Source organism: Rissa tridactyla, chromosome 6, assembly GCF_028500815.1.
Source record: "Rissa tridactyla isolate bRisTri1 chromosome 6, bRisTri1.patW.cur.20221130, whole genome shotgun sequence".
In the NCBI taxonomy this organism is placed as follows: Eukaryota; Metazoa; Chordata; class Aves; order Charadriiformes; family Laridae; genus Rissa; species Rissa tridactyla.
Genome location: NC_071471.1, coordinates 50,642,324 through 50,664,726, shown reverse-complemented (window position 1 = coordinate 50,664,726; position 22,403 = coordinate 50,642,324). Strand labels below are relative to the sequence as shown.

General features: G+C 44.5%; 1 protein-coding gene across 40 annotated transcripts in view; it reads right to left on the bottom strand.

Annotated features, from left to right (window-relative positions):
* Positions 1–270: 270 nt before the first annotated feature.
* The window catches only part of SORBS1 (sorbin and SH3 domain containing 1), a 229,870-nt gene continuing 207,737 nt past the window's right edge, over positions 271–22,403 (bottom strand). For 23 of the 40 annotated variants that reach the window (XM_054205021.1, XM_054205022.1, XM_054205020.1 and 20 more), the window contains 12 exons: positions 21,869–21,954; positions 20,111–20,278; positions 18,617–18,663; positions 16,781–16,895; positions 16,548–16,673; positions 15,299–15,493; positions 12,664–13,395; positions 11,260–11,376; positions 5,466–5,525; positions 4,642–4,832; positions 3,223–3,335; positions 271–2,431 (listed from right to left, as the gene is read on the bottom strand). In XM_054205021.1, the coding sequence (XP_054060996.1) occupies positions 2,364–2,431; positions 3,223–3,335; positions 4,642–4,832; positions 5,466–5,525; positions 11,260–11,376; positions 12,664–13,395; positions 15,299–15,493; positions 16,548–16,673; positions 16,781–16,895; positions 18,617–18,663; positions 20,111–20,278; positions 21,869–21,954 (2,018 nt within the window). In that variant the 3' untranslated portion in view covers positions 271–2,363. The remainder of the gene's footprint in view (positions 2,432–3,222; positions 3,336–4,641; positions 4,833–5,465; positions 5,526–11,259; positions 11,377–12,663; positions 13,396–15,298; positions 15,494–16,547; positions 16,674–16,780; positions 16,896–18,616; positions 18,664–20,110; positions 20,279–21,868; positions 21,955–22,403) is intronic. The other 17 variants (XM_054205036.1, XM_054205041.1, XM_054205037.1 and 14 more) reach the window with 5 other exon arrangements.

Genomic DNA, 22,403 nt, shown 5'->3' with positions numbered 1-22,403 from the left:
TACACTGAGATCTGGGCATAAACCAGCTTTTACTCTGCTTTTACACCTTGTTTTCTTCAAGAAAAAGTTCTCGTCTGCCTATGGCTCTGGAGGGAGAACCAGTGAGCTCAGGAGAACTCCTGAGGTGGACTTGGGAAGCCCATGGCAGACACCCCCTGCTCGGTATGGACACAGCCAAACGAGCCGCAGAAGGGCCCTAGTACAAAAGTGCATTGCTACAGGAAGAGTGGGAATAGACTTTATTTAATAATTTGTACAAGGAACACAATAGTAATTCAATAGTTCCATTTATTAATTGTCAAATAGTAATCCACTGCAATAAGAAACAAAAAATCAACACAAAAATAAGTTGCAGTTTGTATGTGAGAGAGTGTGTGTGTGTGTGTGTGTAACTTAAAATGGCAAGAGCAAGAACAAAAAGTAAACCTTTAAATGAGTATGTTATATACAGTCAGTATCATCATGTTACTTTGCTGGATAGATTAATTTGGTGTTAATCCAATCATAGCAACAGGCCTAAATATTGCTGCAAATAACTGGAGGGCAAACCCAAAGCAGAAAAACAAACCCATAAATAAGATGCAGGATTAAAGGTAACTCCTGCAGAAAATAAACAGTGGTGCTTTGTGTCATATCTGAAACCCTTTCATAATGGATATTTTGTGCTAAAACTCTTTATGTGAACATACATGGAATTCCATCATTTAAATAAAAGTGGAAAAAAATCCCAACCTTTCACAACTGCCTTTTTTTTTTTTCCCTCCCTTCACTCAATGTGTTTAAATTATTTTTCTATACAAGGTAAGTACATTGTCTGTACAAAGTTAAATATACATATTTACAGTCAAACTTCTGAGACACCGAGTCTTCTCCTCCGCTGAGCGAGGCGGAAGACAAGCCTACTTGATTTCAAACCCAGGAGCATGGCTAGTTTATCAAAACATTGCAAGTCGTGCTAACAGTTAGTTGTAGTTACTCTTAATAAATCTGTATAAAAGCATCAGCATAAAAATAGGCATTTTATATTATTAAATACGGCTTATGACAAAATAGCAATCTAACCCTTTGCTATTCGTATGGTGACTGTAGGAAGCAGAGTCTGATAGAACCGGTTTTGTTTATGCTTTTTCTTAATAACAAAATGTCTATCAAAAGAGTATTCATAGTGGATTTACAGGCAAGCAGACAGGCAAGCCATGTGTTTTTTTTTCCCTCAAGGAAAAACGAATCTATGTAACTGGTATTAACTTCTGGGAACAGCTTTCCAAATTCATTAGACTATTTTGTATGCCTAAGAGGCAGCCAAAATGCAGGTAATTTATTTGAGACTTACCATCAACACTGTAACCAAAAAGGAAAAAAAAAAGGCACCCTCAGTGATACGTTGCTCAGATGTACTGGAACCTCTAAGATTCAATGCCAGGAAGGATGCAAAGCCTTCATCCCAAAGAGTATGCTTCAAAAAGTGTGCCATCCTTTAGGGCCAGCAACAGGGCAGGAGGAGCAGAGAAAGCGAACGCCCGTAGGACTCATGAACAGGATTTGCTCTCACGGATGTTCTGTTTATTGGTTCTATTCTTCGTGCAGATAAATGTCAAAGCCAGGCTGATTTCTCTTTATAAAACAGGACTCGGTTCGTTTTGATGCACACAATACACTCACACACACACACCCCCTGCACAAAAGAAAAAAAACCCTGCAGAGATAGCTAATGTGTTATTAAAGGGTTTGGGATTTTTGCGCGTTTGCATTACATTTTGGCTGACCTCTTTGGATTAAACCACCGGTCCGAGCTCCTTTTCCACACAGAGCTCTGCAGTTTAACCCTTTCAGCTGTCCTCTGCCCGTGCAGGGTCTTAAGGTGCATGACAGGAAGGAAGGTTTTCTATGGAAGTGGAAGGCAGAGCAAAGTGAGTCTTCAGCGAGGCAGAAACCGTGCAGAAAGCCTGGCCTCCCTGACCCTTGCCAGTGAAAGGGAGCAGCTGCAGGGCTGCGCACTGCCTCGAAGCACTATCCTACCTCAACACACAAACAAAACCTACACCTTGTGCTTCCCTGAAGCCTTCTCAGAGGTAAGTACTCCATACAAATTAAGATTATCATCAGAACTCTTGCTGGGGAGGGGAGAGGGATACACAAAGGCAGCACTGTAAACTAGAAACTGTCTCTTCAGCAAACAAATCACACCCTGAATCCATGGAAGCAGGGCTACACATTCAACTCAATACTGTACCACATAACCACATCCTCCTAACACGTCTCGTTTCTTGTCTATTACATTCATAAATTGTCTGTTTCTTCGCTGTTTAAAAACACCATCTGGAGAACAACCCCATCGCTGTGGCGGTGGGATCACTGTTATTTTACAGGTACAGAAGCTTCACATAGTTGCCTGGGAAGGTGCCGAATTGCCTTGTTCTCCTGGACGTACCTGTTGCAAAATAAAACACAAGGAAGCCAGAGTAAGATGGAGCCATGGCAGGAAGGCTTAGGGGTTTAAAAAGGTAGAGGTGACAGCCTCTCCGGCCTGCAGGCCCTGCTTTCTAAAACTAAACAGGAGTCCTGGTCGAAGAACCTTTTGGTATAGATGAGATGAGAACCAGTTCTGCTACTAATCAACTTTGGTCTTCCCTTTTAACAATTATTAAGGTGCTGGTGAAAGCTCCGGGGCCTATATGCTAGGAGCCAAACTCCTGTCAGTGGAAACAAGCTAATCTCCCTCAGAAAGAGATAACAAGCCTAGATGTGCACTGTTTAGATGCAGAACACTGTCCAGGCTTGCATTCTTTGAAGGTAAAGGGCTAGATTTTGCTAAACATACAGCTGCCGATGAGGCTGGAATTTCGGGGACTGCAACTCTCATTCATGTGTTCCCTTCGTCACCTACTCGCCACTTTTTGTAATTTGCCATGGTTCCATCAGCTTTGAAAAAGCTACGGAACTCCAGATTTCCTTGTTTCTGTGTGAGCAAGCAGGATCAGGAGGAAGAGGGGAACGGGGAAATTAAGAAGAGAAAAAAGGAAAAACTAGGGACCTAGCAAGGAAAACAAAGCTCCACCACCCTGCACCCCAATTTTAATGTTCTTGGTGGGAAATGATGAGAAATTGTGAAAAAAGTTGAGTTGATTTTGACCCTGCAAATGATAGTAACTTCCAGACGCTCTGCAAAACTCCTCACCTACATCTCAAAAAGCCCTGCTGACAGGCAGGTGTCACACTCACCCACAAACCAGCCGTCATCACATTTCTCCATGACATCGACAATGTCACCGTCCCTCAGTTCCAGCTCATCATCGTTCTGAGGAGTGTAGCTGTAGAGGGCTTGGTAGCTAACTCTAAAACCAGAAAGATACCGCACGTTAGCCATTGGATTTCCCTCACATCCCTTCAGGAGGAGACTTCTCCCTTCCCCTTTCCAGTTCCTATTATATTTTGTTCAATGCACTCTGGACCTGTGTTTTCCATTTGAGAGATGGAAGCCAACTGCATTAAATTGGCTATTGTCACAAGGCCGTGACAGTAAAAAGTGTCACACCTGTACTGTGCGGGATATGTGGAGAGCTTCTGTTTCCCTTTTGTCGTGTAATTGTCTCCATAGACTGTAACAACCGGAGTCTTCCTAACGTGCAGCACCTAGAGAGTGTACGAGCACAGACCCTACTGAACGCAAGCCAAAACCTAGATGCACTCAATTCCTGGGCTAAATGAGTCATCTGCTCCCTTGCCGAGGCACATAGGCAGGGCCATGAACGACCAAGTGGCAATGTGAAGGACTTCAGAAACTGCCTACTCCACTGCAGTAAGGTTGCTGTGCAAATCATAGCTGAGGAGATATGGTGCAAACAAAATCTAAAGTTGAATCCTGCCCTGAGATATCACTTGCACAAGAGGCACTCTGTATTTATCAGAAAGGAACTTTATGGAGTGGAAACAATCTCTGGGAAAATTTGGGAAGGCTGGGATCCCCTGGCTGTGGGGAGTGAAAATAGAGCTGATGTGAGACTTTCCATTCTGCTTAAGCAGCAGGGGAAAGCAAATACTCCTTTCAGGAGCCAAGTGCCAAGGAAGTTCAGTCCCAGCACACAGTGCAGGCTACCAGTCTCAAAACCATCAGTGAAAGGCCCCACCAAGCTTAATGGCAACTCCAGATTTAGGCCCACCAGGTATCTTTGACAATCTCAGCCTTGGTCTCTCAGATCGTTCAGCCACCAATTCATTTGCGGAACTGGCCAACAACCCACCAAGTGGCATTGGCGCGGGACTGCTTACTGCACTGTGAGAAGCTAAGAATGAATGTGAACACATTGACCCACGCCATATGAGCCAGTAGATATTAATTTGTCTCTGGCTTCAAGATACAAAGATATTGAGATAGTCTCCAAAACCAGCATGAATCAAGTACCCGAAGAAGACACGGTCCTGGATCACGAGGTAATTATTTCAGGCGCTATACACACACAAAGGTCCCAGTTTTAAACTACTCATTATGATGATGTAGCTATTTTTGTTCTTCACAGAAACGCTGACACTTTCCCATAATTCTAATTTAAATCCTGGACCGCTGAAGCTTTCACACCTCCCCATCTTCACCACCAGTCAGAGAGAAGGCCCCTGGAAGAGATGGGAGCCAAAAGGACTTACATGTCTCGTGGTGTTTGACTTCTGTCAGGGCTGGCTCCTTGCTGCTGTGCTTGAGGTTGCTGAGAAATGATGAGAGATGGTTTATTGTCATTAGAGGTGACCTTGTGGCGAGAGTCAAGAGGCTGAGCAATAGTACTGCAGTAATGAACAGACTTTTCTGCAATGTTTATGATCTCATTGCAAACAGCTTCCTGCGTGGTAGGCAGCATTGACATCCAAGAACACCCAAAGAACAGTCAACAGGGGGGAGGGAAGGGAAAATATAGACAAGAAGAGATGGGACATTCCAGATGCAGCACATAAGTCCAGTAAAAAAAAAAAAAAAAAAAAAAAAAAAAGAGTTGTAGATCCAGGTAAATATCCAGGTAGTGGAGTGCAGAAGGGATCCAGGTGTAAGCATGGAAAAACAGGCAAGATACAGAAGAATTTGGCATTTAGTTTGAAGATTTGTAACAAATACATATGCATATATTTTTAAAAGCAGCAGCATAAGAGTTTGCAATTAGTTATGCAGTGGCACCACTGCAAATGTTATGAAGTCAGTTCAAGAATGCAAGGTGGGCCGCTCCATTCATGCACTTTGCTTCATTTAACTTATACCCAGGGACTGGCAGCACAATTAGCCCAACTTCTCATTGGCTATACGTGTTGTTCAAAGTGCTAAATTCCCTTTTTCTGTTGCAAACCAAACAATATATGCAAACAGACAAATATGTACCTACTTTGCAGCTAAAAATGGTGCTGGCATTTTATGTCTACTGAGGTGTTACTGCCTGGGTGAAGAGAGTCTAGGACTACACATCTGATTTAAACAGTGGCCTTACCACATAGCTCTTTTCAGACTCTGTGAGATCTGGTCCAGCTCTCAATGAATGGTGGGAAGGCTGTGTGATCACCAAGCAAATGATAAGGAAGACATTTTAGCAGATGTTATATTGGTCAGAATTTAAAAAAAAATTAAATGGAGTGCAGACAACAACAAAAAAAAATGAACAACTCTTTCCCTCCCCGCCCCAACACCACGCTTCTTGGACAACAAGGCCTTTTGTTCACACAAGAGACATTAAGGCTCCAGTAATGCAACTGCATTGCAGCACACAGAATACTGCAAAGAGAAAAGTGACAGCGAAACAGCGGAAGGTTATGGACACCGCTACAACCAGAAGTGGTACACAGTGTCATACCGCATTCCTGCAGGGGGAAAAAAAAAAAACAAGGACAGAAGCACATACTCGAGAGCATCAAACATGAAAGGCCAAAAGCAGACTGAGAGGAATCTGCTGCTCTTTTTAGAAAAGTCCTCAATGACTTTGACACAGGAGAGAACTGTAACTCGCTTCTTAAACAAGACCAGCTCAGGTCCTCAGAAGGCACAATGCCATGTAGCCCCATCAGAATCACTCCGGCTTGTACCAAGCGAGGATCTGAGCTGCTCCGTTCATTTCCACAACAAGGCAGAGCTTCAGGACAGAGGAGGCCCTGACCAGAAAACCCAGCTCCAAACATCACCACTTGTGAAGCTTCTGGGCTCTGCCCTGCCTCTCTCCCCAGTCACACCTCTTCACAGGGTGTCCCAGGGCACAGCAAGGAAAATCAGGGTGTTTGGGGTTGGAGGTTTTATTAGGGAAGCAGAAAGTCACTGAGAAAGTTGCACAGGTATCCAGAGCCTGGTTTTGCACACTTTTTGCATATTTGAACACCTACTGAAAGCAAGGGGCATGCTGTATGCAAAGGGGCTGTCTGAACTAGTGTTATTTGTACTACCTGCAGGACTGCTTGGCAAAGCGGACAGGGTAAGGTACAAAGCATTGACATCTTCTGTGATCATTCAACACAATTTTCAACCCAAATTCCAAAGGCCCTTTCCCTCCTCCTCTTTATTCACTTCGACAATGCCCTTCAGTAAAGACCTGCTTTCTCACGGCATCCCGAGGCAGAGCAGAAGCAGAAGAAAAAGAGATTTGTGACACCTTCAGCCCAAGCATGCTCAAAGAGTTTGGAGAAGTTCAAGGCTCATGAGCTCATCCCTGTCTAATTCCCATTCTCAAAGCTCCTCTGAACCACATCTTGGACCTCTGGAGCTGTGCCCATCATTGTATTAAAGCAAACTGTCTCTTTTCTCAAGGACTGTAACCCCCTCTAGGCCAACCCAACTCCACAGCAGCTCCTTTGTAGCCAGCTGTACTGTCTAGGGCTGGAATCTGGGATCACTGCCCCAAGAAACAATGCTCTGTTACCATGTATATGTCTATAAAGAGAAAACAAAATGTAAGTTGGATGGGCTAATTGCAGTGGAATTCACTTTCAAAGCATTCACTGTGTGAAATTGTCACAGGATTTCTGAAAGTCATTCCTGCCTGTCTGTCATCAGCCCTGAAAGGCAAATGGAATAACTAGAAATTTAAAATTAACATTGTGCAGACAAACTGGATACGGTGCATCAAATCTGATGAGATCAGAGTTAACTCAGGTGGTCAAGTAGCTGGGAAAAACAATTTCCAGGCTGAGGTGAGAGGCAGCTGTAAAAATGATTTATTTTTTTTTAATTCAAGGAAGTGCTTCTCTGCTCCATACTAATAAATTGACTTCTGGAATTGCTCCATGAGCTCCTAAGACCACGTGGCCCATTTCTCATTGATTACTTGTGACCTCCCTGACCAGCTTTTACTCCAAAAAGCATTAATAACTATGAATTAAATTAGTTATTTGAAAGCTCAAAAATTGACGCTACCTCTGAATGCTCCGTTGTGCCAGTTTATATCTGTAATACCAGGAGGTGCAGCCTACCAGCACCAGAAACTTGGCCGTCTTCCCTTTCCTGGCAGGACCCCCACAGGGGCTTCATGAGGCAGCTGGGCACGGGCAGAGGCCAAGTGGCACCCAGCTCCCAAGAGGACACACGACTAAGTGGGTCCCCTCTGGCCTTTCCTCCAGAGATCCAGGCAGCTGATGAAACACCCCGAGGCCAGCAGCTATGCAGCATTAGCCTAACAGGATGAAAAACTGACCAGAACAGACCCTATAATTTTAGGCTAGAAATGTATCACCCCACTGCTTCAAACAATTGATGCCGATAGCATGGCCTAGATGGCTTTTTTTTTTTTCCCCAAACTACATTATTCTTGCAGGGAGAGATGGAAAAAAAAAGTTATAGGTCCAATTGCTCTTCAAACACCAATTCAGAAAGTCCACGTGCCACCTACAGTGGTGGCTCCATGTGCCAGGGGCAGCCAAGGAATCAGCGAGTGTGGGGCACAGCTCCAAAGTATAAAACCCAGAGGTTCCCTAAAAACACTGAGCCAGCCCTGCTGCTGCTTGAGATAAACTGAGGGCCCCAGAAGTGAACAAGTACTCACAACCCTTGAGGACAACTCAAGTCCTATTCCCTCAGCTGCGCTACATGCTTTGGTAAGACTAAGTGCATAAACTTCAGCAGGTGCTGAACTGTCTGTGTCTCCATGTCTACAGACATTATAAATATGTGGTACAGTCAGTCATGAAGGACAGCTGGCCACTGTTTCCACCTCATACGGAGTTTGGGGATGGATCTAAAGAGCACCACAGGTTTGTAAGAATACCAGAAAAAGGTTCTATATTAAGAGCCTAGAAAAGCCCTGAGGCAGGTTTTTACTGTTAGGAAGAAAGATGCTGGGGCTACTCAATAGTCCTCTCCCCGGCTCCTAGCCAAGCCAGGCATCATCAGCATGTCTATCCACTGCAGCGCTTGTTTATATGTCTTCTTCCATCCCTTTTTGAGGGAAGCTAAGTGACTACATAAGCAAAAAGAAAGCTAAGCAGAACAGGCTAGCAGACAGGCAAGACAGACAGACAAACAAATTGGTATCACCTCAGAGAAGGACACACTTCAGCAGCGATGCTCCCACATGTGAATGGAGAACCACGAGCAGGGAGGACTCCCCAGCCCAGCCGACAGAAAAAAGAAAACCTCTGCACACACACCAAGCCCCAGCTCTGGTGGAAGTGAGGGGAACGCTGGCCAAAGAGCTCCCACAAAGGACACTGAAGAAGCTGCAGAGCCGAGCAGCCTGACCTCAAGGCTGTGAAGGTCAACGGAAGGACTCCCTGGCTGCTGGATCAGAAGCTGAAGGCTGCATCTACAGCAGAAAATTGCATCTCCCATAGGGAACAGGTACCAATGCCTGCTGCAGGCTGCACAGCTCTGGCTTGGACAATAAATGTCCCTGTGTTGGGCAGAAACATCACTGTGCTGAACATGTGGAGCAGCGGAAAACCGCTGGGGGGGGATAAAAGCTTATCTTGGGAGATGGCACTAAGTAATGGACATGCTAAGCGGGCAGAGCTGGTCTGTGCTAGGGAACACGGGGTCTGAGCATCCTCCTCACACGCTCTCCTCTCTACCAGCACAAAGTGGGTGAAATTACTCACCACTCTGCCTGAGTGGTTTTGTACAAGTGGAAAGGAGCAGACAGCCCCCCACCGACATCCCTCACGCTGCCGGGTGATGCAGGGGCCCTCGTCCAGCCGCTCCTGCCTTCCCCACCCCACGGCCGCAGTCTGGCCCCAGGGCCAAAGCTGCTGCACTGCTCACACGCTCGCTGGCACCACCGCTGCCTGTCACGCTGTGCTAACGGGACCTCAGAGTAAAACAGGAATGAAACCAGAAAATTTCTGAGGGTCGCCTGAAATAAATTAATTTGATAGATGACGTTACTGCTTAATATCATGTTTTACTGGACTATCAAAACAAATTATCAGGTTATACTTGAAATATCTTTCATATGCTGTGGGCTCATTCTTTTTTCTTTCTAGTTTGGACTGTGAAACTAAACAAAAGGAAATAACCTCAGAATAGCTAAAAGAGCCATTGCACTTCATATTATTACTTAACGGAACAGGCAAGAACACAGTCGTTATCCCAGCCCTCTACCAAAGGGGTCTTAAACCTGCAAAAAACGCTGGGTCAGAACTTCATAACTGGGGAGGTTCTCTATATTGAGAAGGAAAACTAAAATTCAAAATGGTAAAATACCTTAAACACCAGGGATGGACAGCAATGGAAACAAAAACTAAATGTAATGTCTGACTTCCATGTCTACTAAGTGCTTTTCTCATTTGATTAAAATCAATGAAAAGATGACAGATTTCTGAAAAGGCCTCCGGGGTAGTAGCTGCAGCTCTGCTGAAGCCATCAGCCTCTGTATGGGTCACGCAGATAATGAGAAGTCATTTGCACACATAAATAGCGCTCCTGCTCCCTAAACAACTGTAGACCCAGAGCTGGAAAGGAGGTCAACACTACTGATAATGTCTCACACAGTTTTAACTTAACGCTGACAATGCTCTGATTGTCAAGGCATATAAAATATAAATTTTGGCTTGACTTCAACTGCAAAGAAAGGCCAAAGGGTTCTATTACAACCAGGTGCAACACCCAAAATAGAACTAACTGCATGTTAGTCAGTACTCGGGAGAAACATCTTTCCCTAAATGTGGCCCTTTGCTCCTGCTCTTTTGAATTGCACACATCCAGTGTGAGCACCAGCAGGACCAAGCAGACCAGAGTTCAGGAGACAGGCCAACACAGAAACCTTCTGTGGGTTTTTAACATGAAGAAGAATATGTACCCTATTGGAATCAGGTATGGAAACTGAAAGGGAAGCAAGGGGTGGTCGTTCCATAAAAAGTTGTGCAAGCTCACAATCAGAGAGAACTGCGGGGAGTAAAGGTAACAGGAAAATTTCAGGGTTAAAACTGTATCTCCCTCTCATAAACTGATCAAGAAAATAAGTAACATTGGCAATTACTTCCCACACATCCTGCACGAGCAGCCTGCCTGGTTCATCAATCAAGCCAAAGATTGCTTCCCCAATATCCATCGCTACAAACTCAGTCCAATTTTTGCTAAGTGTGAGCTTTCTGTTTCAAATATTGCCATCTTGTGGAAGCCGCCCGCAAGGACTGACGAGACGCCAGTAGCTGCAAGCACTGCTCCTTCCTGGACACTGCATGTCCCACCAGACAGCGCTGAGGCCGAGTTGGTTACGCTGCACAGACCCTACTGCATCCCTCTTTAAAGACGTTTGTAGCTCTCAGCAATGGAGCTGAGAATCTCCGAATCCTACCTGAGAAGGCTGGAACAGGTCCTTGACATTGTGCATACCAGGTTGGGTATGCCTTACACCCCAGCTCTGAGACGCTCAGACCCCGAATCCTGATCTCAGATGGTTAAACAAAACCTGATGCAAAGTATGTCATGCTACATCACTCCGGCTAACAAGGCCACCGATACTGCCTTACAATGCAATCGAGCTGTAGGAACTCAAGGTCAGAACTAAATAAGCCCCGGGTTAATCCTCTGGAGGAACAGAAAATCAGATCCTCAGCTGGTACGAACTGGCAGAAACCCAGACTTGAGCTATGTGGATTGCACCAGCTGAAGATTTTGCCCATACCTGCCCTTCTGCACAGCCTGGAATTAATATTAATATATTTTTTTAATAAAAATTCTAAATTAAATGACAGGAGAAATACTTTACCTGTGGAATTAATGAATGGCTAAACAAGCATATGATAAAACAATGGCATGGCATGGAAACAACTCTACGTAATGGAAGAGTTATCAGCAAAGATGATTACCTGTGGCTTATTGACTCTGCGTGTAAGTCTGGGAGGTGGCTGTGTTGTGACAGTAGAGGAAGAGAGGGCATAGGAAGAGAGAGGAGCAGATGAAGAGAATGCTTTTGAGTCTGCAGTCTTTTGAAGAAAAGAAAAGTTGGTCAGCTTGGCACACACTCTCTTATCACCATCACTGCTAGTGATAAGAGCATCTACTATCCAGTAAATTTGACGCACACACAGCAAACGTAACTCCATGCAAGGGCAAGTGCAGTTTCCAGATGGTTTGTCAGAGCTGACCACCTCATTCTGTTTTGAACATGCAGGTTACGCCTGTAAAAATGCTACTAAAAACATATCCAGATGGTAAACAGCACAGTCTTTATGCAGCTCTCAATACACTTCTGGTTATGATTCAAGCAGAAATCAAAGAATTTGTCATAAGATTTCCCAGTGTGAAATGTGTCATTTTAGAAACCCTAGCTCTTCATTATTTAACGTTGGCAGATGGAGTATGTCATGGAGGCTATCGCAGTGCATCCAAGACAGTATTTATAATGCGATGACTTTGAGCTCTCCAAACTACCACTCTTATACAAGGTAGCACGGGGGTGCTGTAATGTGTTTTGGCATACAACAGACCCCAAGTCAACTGAGAGCTGCAAAGTAAGGCAGATCTCCTATACCAAGACCAGGGGCAGAAGATACGTTGATGAAGCTACTGCAGGGTTCCCCTGTGTTCATTATATGTCTCATTATAACATACAGCTACATGTAACTAAAAACTCTTGGGGAAAAATATCACTAGGTCTAATTCTCATTTGTGGCTAGACCCTCTCACATCATTTTGGAAACGCAAAGGTAAAAAATTCCACTCAATGAATAGATAACAATCAAGCCTCCCTGACTTACTGACACACATCCCAGACTAAGGTCCACTAAACCACAGGCTCCAGGATCAACAGGGGACAGCTTTTGTGATTCTAGGAGCCAGGCTGACATTTACAAGGCTTTTCAGTCCTCAGCTTTAGGAGGAACAAATAAATCCTATCACCAAACATGATCCATTGCACACTGGAAAATCTCAGAATAGCAAGGAATTGCCTGCATTCTACACAGTGAGGCATATGGGCATGAGGCCTATGTGATACTTTCATCTGACACACCTGGTAATAGCCACTATCTGGGACAATCACCTCATTAGACATGACCAATTGAGTCAGTCCTGCTCCTGAGCCCTCTTCTAAAACTTTTTGATCTGCTATCCAGTGAATGCCACTGGTGACCCCTGGAAGAAGGTCTTAGGATCATCAAAATGATATGTGGCAGCCACTGGCTGTGCCTGGCCAGCAGAGCAACGCAAACCTCAACACACCAGTTAAAATCAGGGATTCAGAGCAGCACACACACATGCAGGAGAAGTACCTTCTTTTCCCCGCTTTGAAACTTTCCCAAATCACCTTTCCTCATGCCTCTTTTCTCTGTTTTACCTCCCTGCACAATAGCCATTAGCTCCTGACACAACTGGTTGTCGTCAGAGGAGCCCACAGGTCTCTTTTCTGGGCTCACACGCATGTCTAGTTGGGATGGTTTCAGGCAGCGCTCGACAGAGATCTTGGGAGCAGCCTGAGCACTCTGCTCAGGGTTGCTGCTGCCCTCTCTAGTCTTTTGGAGCCAGGCTTGGCTGCTTGGAGCAGCTTGACGCTGCTCTGCGAGGACGCTTTCGGGGCTCTCCACTGCCCAGCGAGGGGTGTTAGAGTAGCTCACGCTGGGAGAAGGGGAGCCAACAAACTTTTCTTCACTTTGCGGAGTGGCCTGATAGAAACTGTGAGCGGAGGACTGAGGTCTGGAGGAGTAAGAGGGCAATGGGGATTTAATGGAGCTGGGAGTCGAGGAGCCTGAGAGATGAGAATGGTGGAGGCTGACCGTGGGGGAAGGGCTGGCTGCAGCAGAAGGCGAGAGATAGTCAGTGTGAGAGAGGGAGGCTTCAGGCGGAGGAGGCAATGGAGGAGTTATGGCAGGAGTGGAGCTAGGAGACACTCCCACGGTCAGAGCAATCCACTCAGATGTGACTGCCTGCACCTCTGGAGATAAGGCGCGGCGCGCAAAAGGCAAAGGCGGAGGAGTTGGTGTATGAAGCAGGTCAGAGCTGGGAGACTTGAAGGAGACAAAAGCAGGAGAGAAAAAGAAAGAAATGAACAAAAAAATAGTAAAGGAAAATACAAAACGACTGAGCAAAAGTAAATGGAGAGAGAGCGAGTGTAGAGAGGAGCAGATCTGTGACCAAGCATGGTGCATAAGTTTTCCACAGACAAGTGCACCATGTTGGAGAACGTGCTGTCCACAGCTACTCCAACCACGGAGTCCAGTCTATATCTGTGCTGCTAATATCCTTCTCCAGCCTTTGCCAGAATCCCAGACACAAAGTGTCTTGTGGAAGACCTTAGACTTCATACCATATGCCCTAAGTCCTTCAGGGAGCAGGTGAAGCCACCATCCGTGACGGCAGCATGTAGCATTTGACTGGCCTGGCAGCAATAGCTGGGACCCCAGCAGCTCACGCTGTGGACTCAGTCAGAATTCACTGCTGCAATGAATTTTGACTTTATCCAACTCTTGCACGAGCAATGCTTGCTCCTCAAGAAACTTGCATTGCTGAAGCTGTGGAGGAGAAATGGATCAAAAAAGCCAGCTGTGGCTGTTTGGTCTTTAAATGATTAAAGTAGGTCCTATATTCATAAAGGCAGAACACATGACTGAGTTCTGCCCTTAGCTATTACCACCAGCGACATCAGTGAGATCAGCTACTGATCAGAGAGTTTCTCAGTCCTCTGCCAAGTTAGGCAAAAAAGTAAGGGAGAGAACTGACGTACTAGGAGAGAAATCAAAATAATAACAAGGGAAATGGGTGAATATAATTCCTTCCATCAAAGGGAAAAGCTTGCAGAGAGCTGGTGGCAGACAGGCCACAGCTACGGAGAGACTGCCCAGCTCAAACAGAAAAGCTCAGCTGAGGTCCACTTTGACAAGCAACAAGTCTTTCCTCTTTACAGTAGCTAAGAATAAAAACACTCCTTTTAGGGAAGATCCACCAGACACCAGCATGAGCCATAACAGCCTTTCCCATCTGCTTTGGGCTGTATATCCCTTCCTCCCGTGCCCAAATCTCCACCTTTGTTCCTTGCAGTCTTGACCTCAGAATGACCTTGCTTCAGTCCCTGTGGGTGACAGGGGGATGCATCAGAACCTCATGGCCGCAACCCAGACATGTATGCTGACCCTCAAAAGCATGAGTATTTGCAGGATGAGAGCAAAACAAAGGTATTTAGAGACTCACTGCCTGTTTGGTATGTTTTCCATGGCAAACATTCTGGGATCCCCATACAGTTACCTGCTGCCATTCTGATTTCTAGTTTGAACTGCAGTATGGCTTACAGTGAATCTAATATTCATAGAAGATCCCAGAATGGCCTGCTCTCAAAGCCTGAGTTAATTTAGCACCTATTTCAAATAATACAGGCCACTTTTCCTGACCCTGTATCCCAAAACCTTGGTTGTGAGCTGGAACATTTAGGAGCAAGTACACAGCTTGATTCAAGCTGACTGGGATCAACATAATGACTCCTACAGGTTATAACAGTCTGTGACACCCTTTTAACAGTCATAATAAAAAAAAAAATCACTCATCACAGTGAAGGTCTGTAAAGTGTAAATACGCACTCAGGAGGAGCTGGATCACCAATTCATTCCATCTCTGGCAGTGAAATTTATTCAGGTGGCTGTGAACTGTAGCCCTTTCAACCTGGCCTGAATTCAAGCTACAGACCAGAGATGAAAAGCTGAGTCTCCAAATCCCCAAATGACCCATTCATTAACCTTTCTGGTAAACGAAACATCACCTTTTCTTGCAGCTGCAGCATACTGCAGGGAGCACGTGGCTTTTACTGGGCAAAACACTAGCCTTAGGTACAGCCTTTTTCAGCTATTGCTCTTTGCACAGCAATGGCAACATCCCTCTGTTCTGCACGGTGCTGTGACTGGCTGCATCTAGTCCAAATACCTGTGGTGAAGCTGTCATGCTGCGGTTGGGGGAGAGGGACATTGGTGGGTCAGGATAGTCGATGGCATTCTTGACCACTGGGCGTTTGAGCACCTCCACGTAAGTAACAGGGAAGATGCCTTGGCGATTGGTGCCAGAGATTCTTCCTTCATACCAATTCTCATCCACTCGTCGAATCAACGTGATCCTTTCACCCTATGGGAAGGAATAGTAACGTAGTCCTGACTTTAACATGTTTCATCATTCCAAAGCAGATTACATTTTTAATCTTGCTGCATCTGACTTAAAACAATCGGTTGCTCTCAGCTCCCATTTCCCAGTTATGTGGTCCTAACCCTAATCTCTGGGTAGGAATGACATTTTTCAGTTCAGAGAAGGAGGAAATGCAGATCTTCTGGTGCTGATTTGGGCTGTCTGCAGACTCAGTTATGCTCACTTCACATTTTTAAGACCCTGCTTGCTAAAGCCCATTAAAAAAACGGAAACCAGCAGTTTCAGGCTGACCACAAGACCCTCAAGGATATGAGCTATACAGAGAGCATGCACAGGTCTACAGTTTAAACTAGGTCGCTCTATGCTCTCTTCTGTTTTGCTGACAAACGAAGTGACTTCCAGAACCTTAATATAAATTGCAAGCCCCACCCTCATGTATGATTAAAAGACAGACAAGATCTAATCTGAGCATCAAAACAGCTGGTTGAGATGGAGAAATGCTGCTACTTAATCTAAATATGGCTGACTTTGCTCTGAACAGCCTTTACACAACCCATTCCTATCCCTTCACTCTGCATTCAGGTCTAGCCAGTCACTTCAATACCACAGAACCTCTCCTGCCTGTGCTCAATGATTTAGCTTGTAGTACGAAGGAAGGTGAACCCAGTTTCCTTCTTTTCTACGTCACCATTGTCACGTGACTGTGTGCATCTCCACTGGAGAGGATCAGACTGGAGACACGTCAGCAAATATCTGATTTGCCTTGCAGAGCTAGGCTGCCAGTGCTTGTGTTCAAAGTATCTTCTCAGCCAGCCCTAAGGAAGCAATTGGCACTTCTTGATTCAGCCTACCTGCAACGCTCCCAATGCAACGCGCTACATAATGACTATGAAGTAAAAACATGGGTGATGAGAAGGAATCTTTCCTGAATAAGGAGTTCATCTTATTGGAGCTTTCATTTGGAAATTGCAAGTTATTAGTGTGAAAAAAACCTCAGCGTTTGTCCAGATTCAATTCACCAGCACAATAGTCCTACCTTTCTGAAGGACATTTCCACTTGGGTATCCCCATTGAAGTTGAACTTGGCGATAGCATCTCCATATTCCAATACTTGCAACGGTGATGGCTTTTTGGGCTGAGCTTTCTCAGCTGGTGGGAGGAGCTAGAATGAACAAACAGAATCAAATGAGTCGCATACAAAAAGCCCACAAACTGGTCACTGGCCAAAAGGGAGCGGACAAAGAGAACACCTGCAAGGAAAGCAGCTACCTCTATGTATGATCGTGGAAAGATGCCAACTCTGCCATGGTGTTCGCCTTCATACCAGTTCTGGTCAATCTGCTTGTAAATGTAAACAATATCTCCTTTTTGCAGTGGAAGTTCCCTGTTAACAATACAAGCACTCCATCAGAACTTCAGTGGAGAACAGATGTGTTCTTTTGCTGTCCAGCAACCCCTATGTACCAAGGGCTGCATCAGCCCTGTTGATAAAAATCATGCTCCATCCAAAGTGAAAGCTACATGTTGGGAATTACCCTGTTCATATCGTGATGTTCGGGGACTCTCTTACTCTTTGCGCATCTTCTCAAAAAAGCTGGCCTATGAGGGCCCTACTAACCACACAGCCTCCAGCAGCAATGGGGTCAAGCTCAAGCAAAGCATGCCACTGGGCTGCCTTCCATATTGGATATGATGAGCCATGCTCAACTCCTGTTTTGAAACAGGTCATGTCACAAGGGCCCACCAAAGAGACACATGACTTTAATGGAAGCTATTTTGCTGATCAGATGAACGCCAATGTTGATCCTGCAACGATTACACTTCTGGTCAGCCTGTGGTTGCACAACCACTGACCTCACCTGGGCTAACAACTGGGATTTCAATCTACAGTCTTCAGTGCTAAAATGATGAATGTCTGCAACTTGAGGAACTCCCACTGTGGGCAGCTTATACTAGGCTCATAAACCTACTACTTGGGTCCCCACAGGAAAACAGTCAACCTGGCCTTTCCTAACACGATTTTCACAAGCTCTGCTTTACTTTTGTTGGGCACCCTGGTGCGTTCTGCTCAAGGGACACAACAGTTACACCATGCATCTGCCTCAGTTTTATTATAGGTGCTGAAGAGATGCTGCGTAAATTGTTATGAATCATCACCTACAGAACACATAAAATATTCTCAGGACATTAGCACCTGAGACGAAAAACAGCAGGTCCTTCACTGAATTCTGTTCTTCTTTCTTCCCTCCCTAACAATGTTAAAAATGAGAGCTTCTCCAGGCTCATGCAGAGGGAAAGGCCTTCCAGGCCTTCTCTTCACAGCAGTGCTCCCTAAAAAGTATGAATAGTGCTACGTGATTCACCTGAGGGACTACAACAGAGCTCAGAGGTACAACAAGGCCACCAGAAACATCCGCTGGTGTATCCACAGATGCCAGGGGAGCAGTGACCAGTCTGTACCCCTTATAGGTCCTCCTGAATCAGGAAAATCCTCAGTCATGGACCCACCTACTTGCTTAAAGCCAGGCATCTGTTTAAGTCCCTTGCTGACTTTGGGTTACGCTTAGCACAGTGAAAAGGATGCTGCTGTTCTGCATATCTATTTCTTCTGACCATCTGTATGGCAGATTTACGCAGTGAGCTACTAACGCAGTTCTTCCAGCTCCTAAATTGGAGCGCAACAACGGATGTCATGCAGGGGAATCCCTTCCATCTCCAGCACAAGGGCAGTGACAGAGCTGCTGACAAAAGGTCTCACCCAGCTGTCCTGTTTACAAGGTACAAGGAGGAACATCAGCCAAGGCACTCCCCCGTGGCTCCACACAGCCTCAGAGCGCAGCGCTCACTTGTTCCAATAAAGAATGTGGGTTTGCCCCCAAAATCACGTGGGATACAGATGCTCTAAGAAAGAAGATATTTTCCTAAAGGTCCTTTAGAAGCTATGACCTGCGAAATTCATATTACTTTTCCCTGCCTTACTGTGGATGCCTTTGCTTTGAGCTGCTGGAAAGACACTCCCAAAACATGAATCCAATTGCATGACACTTCATAAATGCTGCATCCTAGGGGAAAAAGCAGAGGAAGAATACTCAAGGCTGTACTCACTTTAGCGTCTGTGCTTTAAAGTCAAACTTGGCTCTAGCGGGTCTCATCTGGAGATTAAAAAAAAAATCAACACATTAAAATAATTATTAGGTTTTCAACCCTCTGCTGAGGAAAAGCACCCAAACTCTTCTACAGCTAACATTAGTCTGGGGAAGAAAGTGAATGCAGGTATTCTGCTACAAGCTTGTGTGCAACTGGTACTACAGTCCAAAGATGCTGGATGGGTCTCTCCCACCAGGGCAAAAAGTGCCAACTTCTGGCATAACAGTAATTAAGAGCTCTGCAGGAAATGGATTTAACAGCACTAAACTGTTAAATGTGACAAACCCTGTTGAATGAAAGCTGCTCCAGTAACTACAGTTACTGGGGCGCTGGGACCAAATTTCCCTTGACATGTGAATGGAGAAGCAAAATTTACTTGCTGGGAGAAGAACAGTAGGATTTTATCTGATGTGGCTCTTGATTATTACCTGGCCTTGCTGAATCCTGCAATGTGACCCAGGTACTCTGTATAAATTGGTAGGAAAGAGACAAAGGTGAGGAGGAAATATGAATAAATGATGCACGTGTCTAAAATAATGTCCTCGGTGGCTATAAAGCCAGAGAGGACACTGACAGCAGGCCTGGGCTTTAAAGCTTGATTTAATTGTCTGAATGGCCACAAAATATTCAAACAATTTTAAAGTCATTTCAGTAACAGAGCGTAAAATAAGAAGTAGTCACATTCATGTGGCACCAGACCATTTGAAACTACATAAAGGGCAGACAAGCGTGCTTCACATCCATACGGTAACCACCTCACCCACCACCACAGGGCAGCACCTCAGGGGAAACGGAGCCGCTGTCAAGAGCCCCAGCAGCAATCCCTGAGGCAGGAAAAGGTATTTGGCCAGGACACCTGGACTAGCATCTGGCCCTTGGGAAAAGTGGCTTAGGCTCATGGGAAAACTGTCTGCCTCCTCCTTTGTCTCTTTCAGAAAGACCGACCAGGTCATATGCAGTGAAACATGACGAGACTTTTTCCAATCGTTTCTAAAGGACATTAAGCGTCTTTCAAGAGGAGAGAGACAATCCATTTCTGAAAAAAACCCTATGAGACAGTCACATGGCCAGGATCAACAAGACATGAAGTTTCTAAGCGTAAGGCACAGACAAGAAGACGATGTAGCAATATGATGCAAAAGATGTAGAATGCCTTTGATTCACTAAAAGTAGCTGATATTTAAAGTCATGCATCACAGATGTGCACCAGCAATTCTCAGCAGGCATGCTTTAACATATGCAGCTTGGTATAGAGATATCAATTAATTTACCAGGCACAAGAGTCAAAGCAGATCTAAATGAAGCCAGAATGGGAAAGGGGAAAGTGGAAAAAAAAAACCAAAAAGAAACAAACGACATTCTCTGAAGAGCTAATGTCGGCCTAAAGCACAACGTTGTGAGAGGCAAATATTGCTTTGGGTCAAGCAGCAGACTGAGGTAACTAAAACAGACCTCTGACCCAGATTTCCTCTTTGCTGTATCGTCTACATTTAGGAGGTCCCCAAACCGCTCATTAGTGATAAACTGATGGTGCGTTGGAATAACCCCTGTGTGCCTTCTAGCTGCAATATCAGCTTCTTCTTGCTCACGTTTAAGCCGTCTCTGGTCCTCTAAAAGTTTCTGCCATAAAATTGCATAAAATGGGCAGTAAATCATCTAGTTAAAGGCATTCAAAAGCTGCCATAAATGTGACTCAAACAAAATTTCTGAGGTCCCAGCAAATAGCTGGGATTTTACAGTCCAACATAAAATACTGATTCTACTAACTACACAATACCCTTTCATTTTACAAGCACAGAAAATACATCACCATTATGCCATAATTGAAACCCAGCTCATACCGAGGATCTGATCCAACGCTGATGGAAGTCAACAAGGAGTTTTTCCTAAGTTTTGGCCAGGTCCTGGGAGCTTCTAAGAAGGTTGCTGACAATGCAGACGGCTGATCCAAACCCCACTTCGACCAACAGGCAGTTTCTCTCATTGACTTCCAAAAGACCTGAATCAGCCCCACAGGTAAGTTCTGATGCGCCAAACTCCCCCGAGCTTTGCAAGGAGCCTGGGACAGTGCCTAACCACCTTCAGGTACCAGGTTCTCCCATACTTCCTTTGGGCTCATGTAATACCCTTTGTAAAATGAAGTAAATAAACCCCAAATAATTATTTCGGACTTCTGAAGTCTCCAGCACACTAATGGAAATGTACGTTCTTCAGTACCTGGGCAGAAGGATTCTTCTACCTTTTGAGGCTGACTTTAGGCTGAAGAGTTTAGCTCTGTGCTAACTCATTTGAAGCCAGCAGGTCTCAGTGAACTCAGAGTTTTGCTTTTACAAAAGTTTTTGTGCTGGATTTTGGAAGTGGGGGGATTACTAACTGTTTCACGAAGATGACAGCAAAAATATACTTTTCGCGTATGAATTAAGAGCAGGTTTTACCGTCTATTTCAAAGCATGCATGAACATTATTTGAACTCAGAAAGTTAACACTAAAAATATAGGTTTTTTTTTTTTCCCCCGGGCAGTGAAAATTAACAGGAAAGCAATCACTTTATAAATTCTTTAATTCAGCTTGAATACAGTCAGTGCTGGAAAGTCTATGTGGCTTTCCTATTATTTCAGCTTGTCCCAGTGTTGCCCAGCCATTTCAAAAAGGACTGCTACATTCCGTTGTCGTCAACTTTAGACACCATAAAGAATTCTAATTTGCATGGGGCAGAAACTTCACACTTTGTGATAGCTTAAAATGTCTTACATTTGCTGTTCAAAACCTGAGGATCCCCACAAGAAAAATACTGTTCTCACCAGTTTGATAATATACCGACTAAAGTGGCTTGCTTGAAGAACAATAAAACCTTAACTCACTTATAGAATAACCATTCCATCTTTATCTGCGAGAACTAGGGTGTTGTACCACATCTCACATACATCTCCAACCTTTTTACATTCTTTAAAGCCCACATACGTAATTTTGTATAATTGATAAGAACTATCAGGTTCATTTTAAACAAAAGCTAAACTGGACTACACATTATACATTAAAACAGTGGAAGAGGTAGTATTAAAATTAAAACATACTAATTCTAGCTTGTTGCTCTAACTTCCAATATACATAGCCATGGACATACAAGCCATCCTTACATAAGGCTGAATGCTATACTTCTTGTACATGGAGCTGCTACAACTGTTATTAGGCCATAAAAGAGGGCATTACCTCTTTATCGTCATGCCGTCTACGGATGATTTCTTCTGGAGTTTCCATGTAATCAACTGGTGCAAAATGCCTTGGTGATTCTGAATCTACTTCGAAACAACATAAGGGGGTTAAAATACAGATGGATTTATCTAGCATAACCAGAAAGGAAAAAAATAGATATTTTTAAACAAGTTGTTTCCATTATGACAGTAACGATTCTCAATTGCCATTGACCAAATTGCCAATCAGGTGTTGATAATTTATTCTTTTTCTTTTTTTTTTTTTTTCCCCTTTTGGGCTGTACTTGTGAACAAAGATCCAAAAACAGGGAGAAAATAACAGTACGGGAGAGAGTAAAGACATAGAAGGACTTTGCGAAGAAAAGATTCACTGCCATCAAAATATGATTTGGCATTTTACTGTTGAGAAAAGTTTAATACACACACACGCGCACACATACACACAACTAGACCTTGAGAAACTGCTCCTTAAAGCAAATCATCTGGGTTTGTTTTATGTTCCCAGGTGTGCAAATGATATAGAATTAGAAATA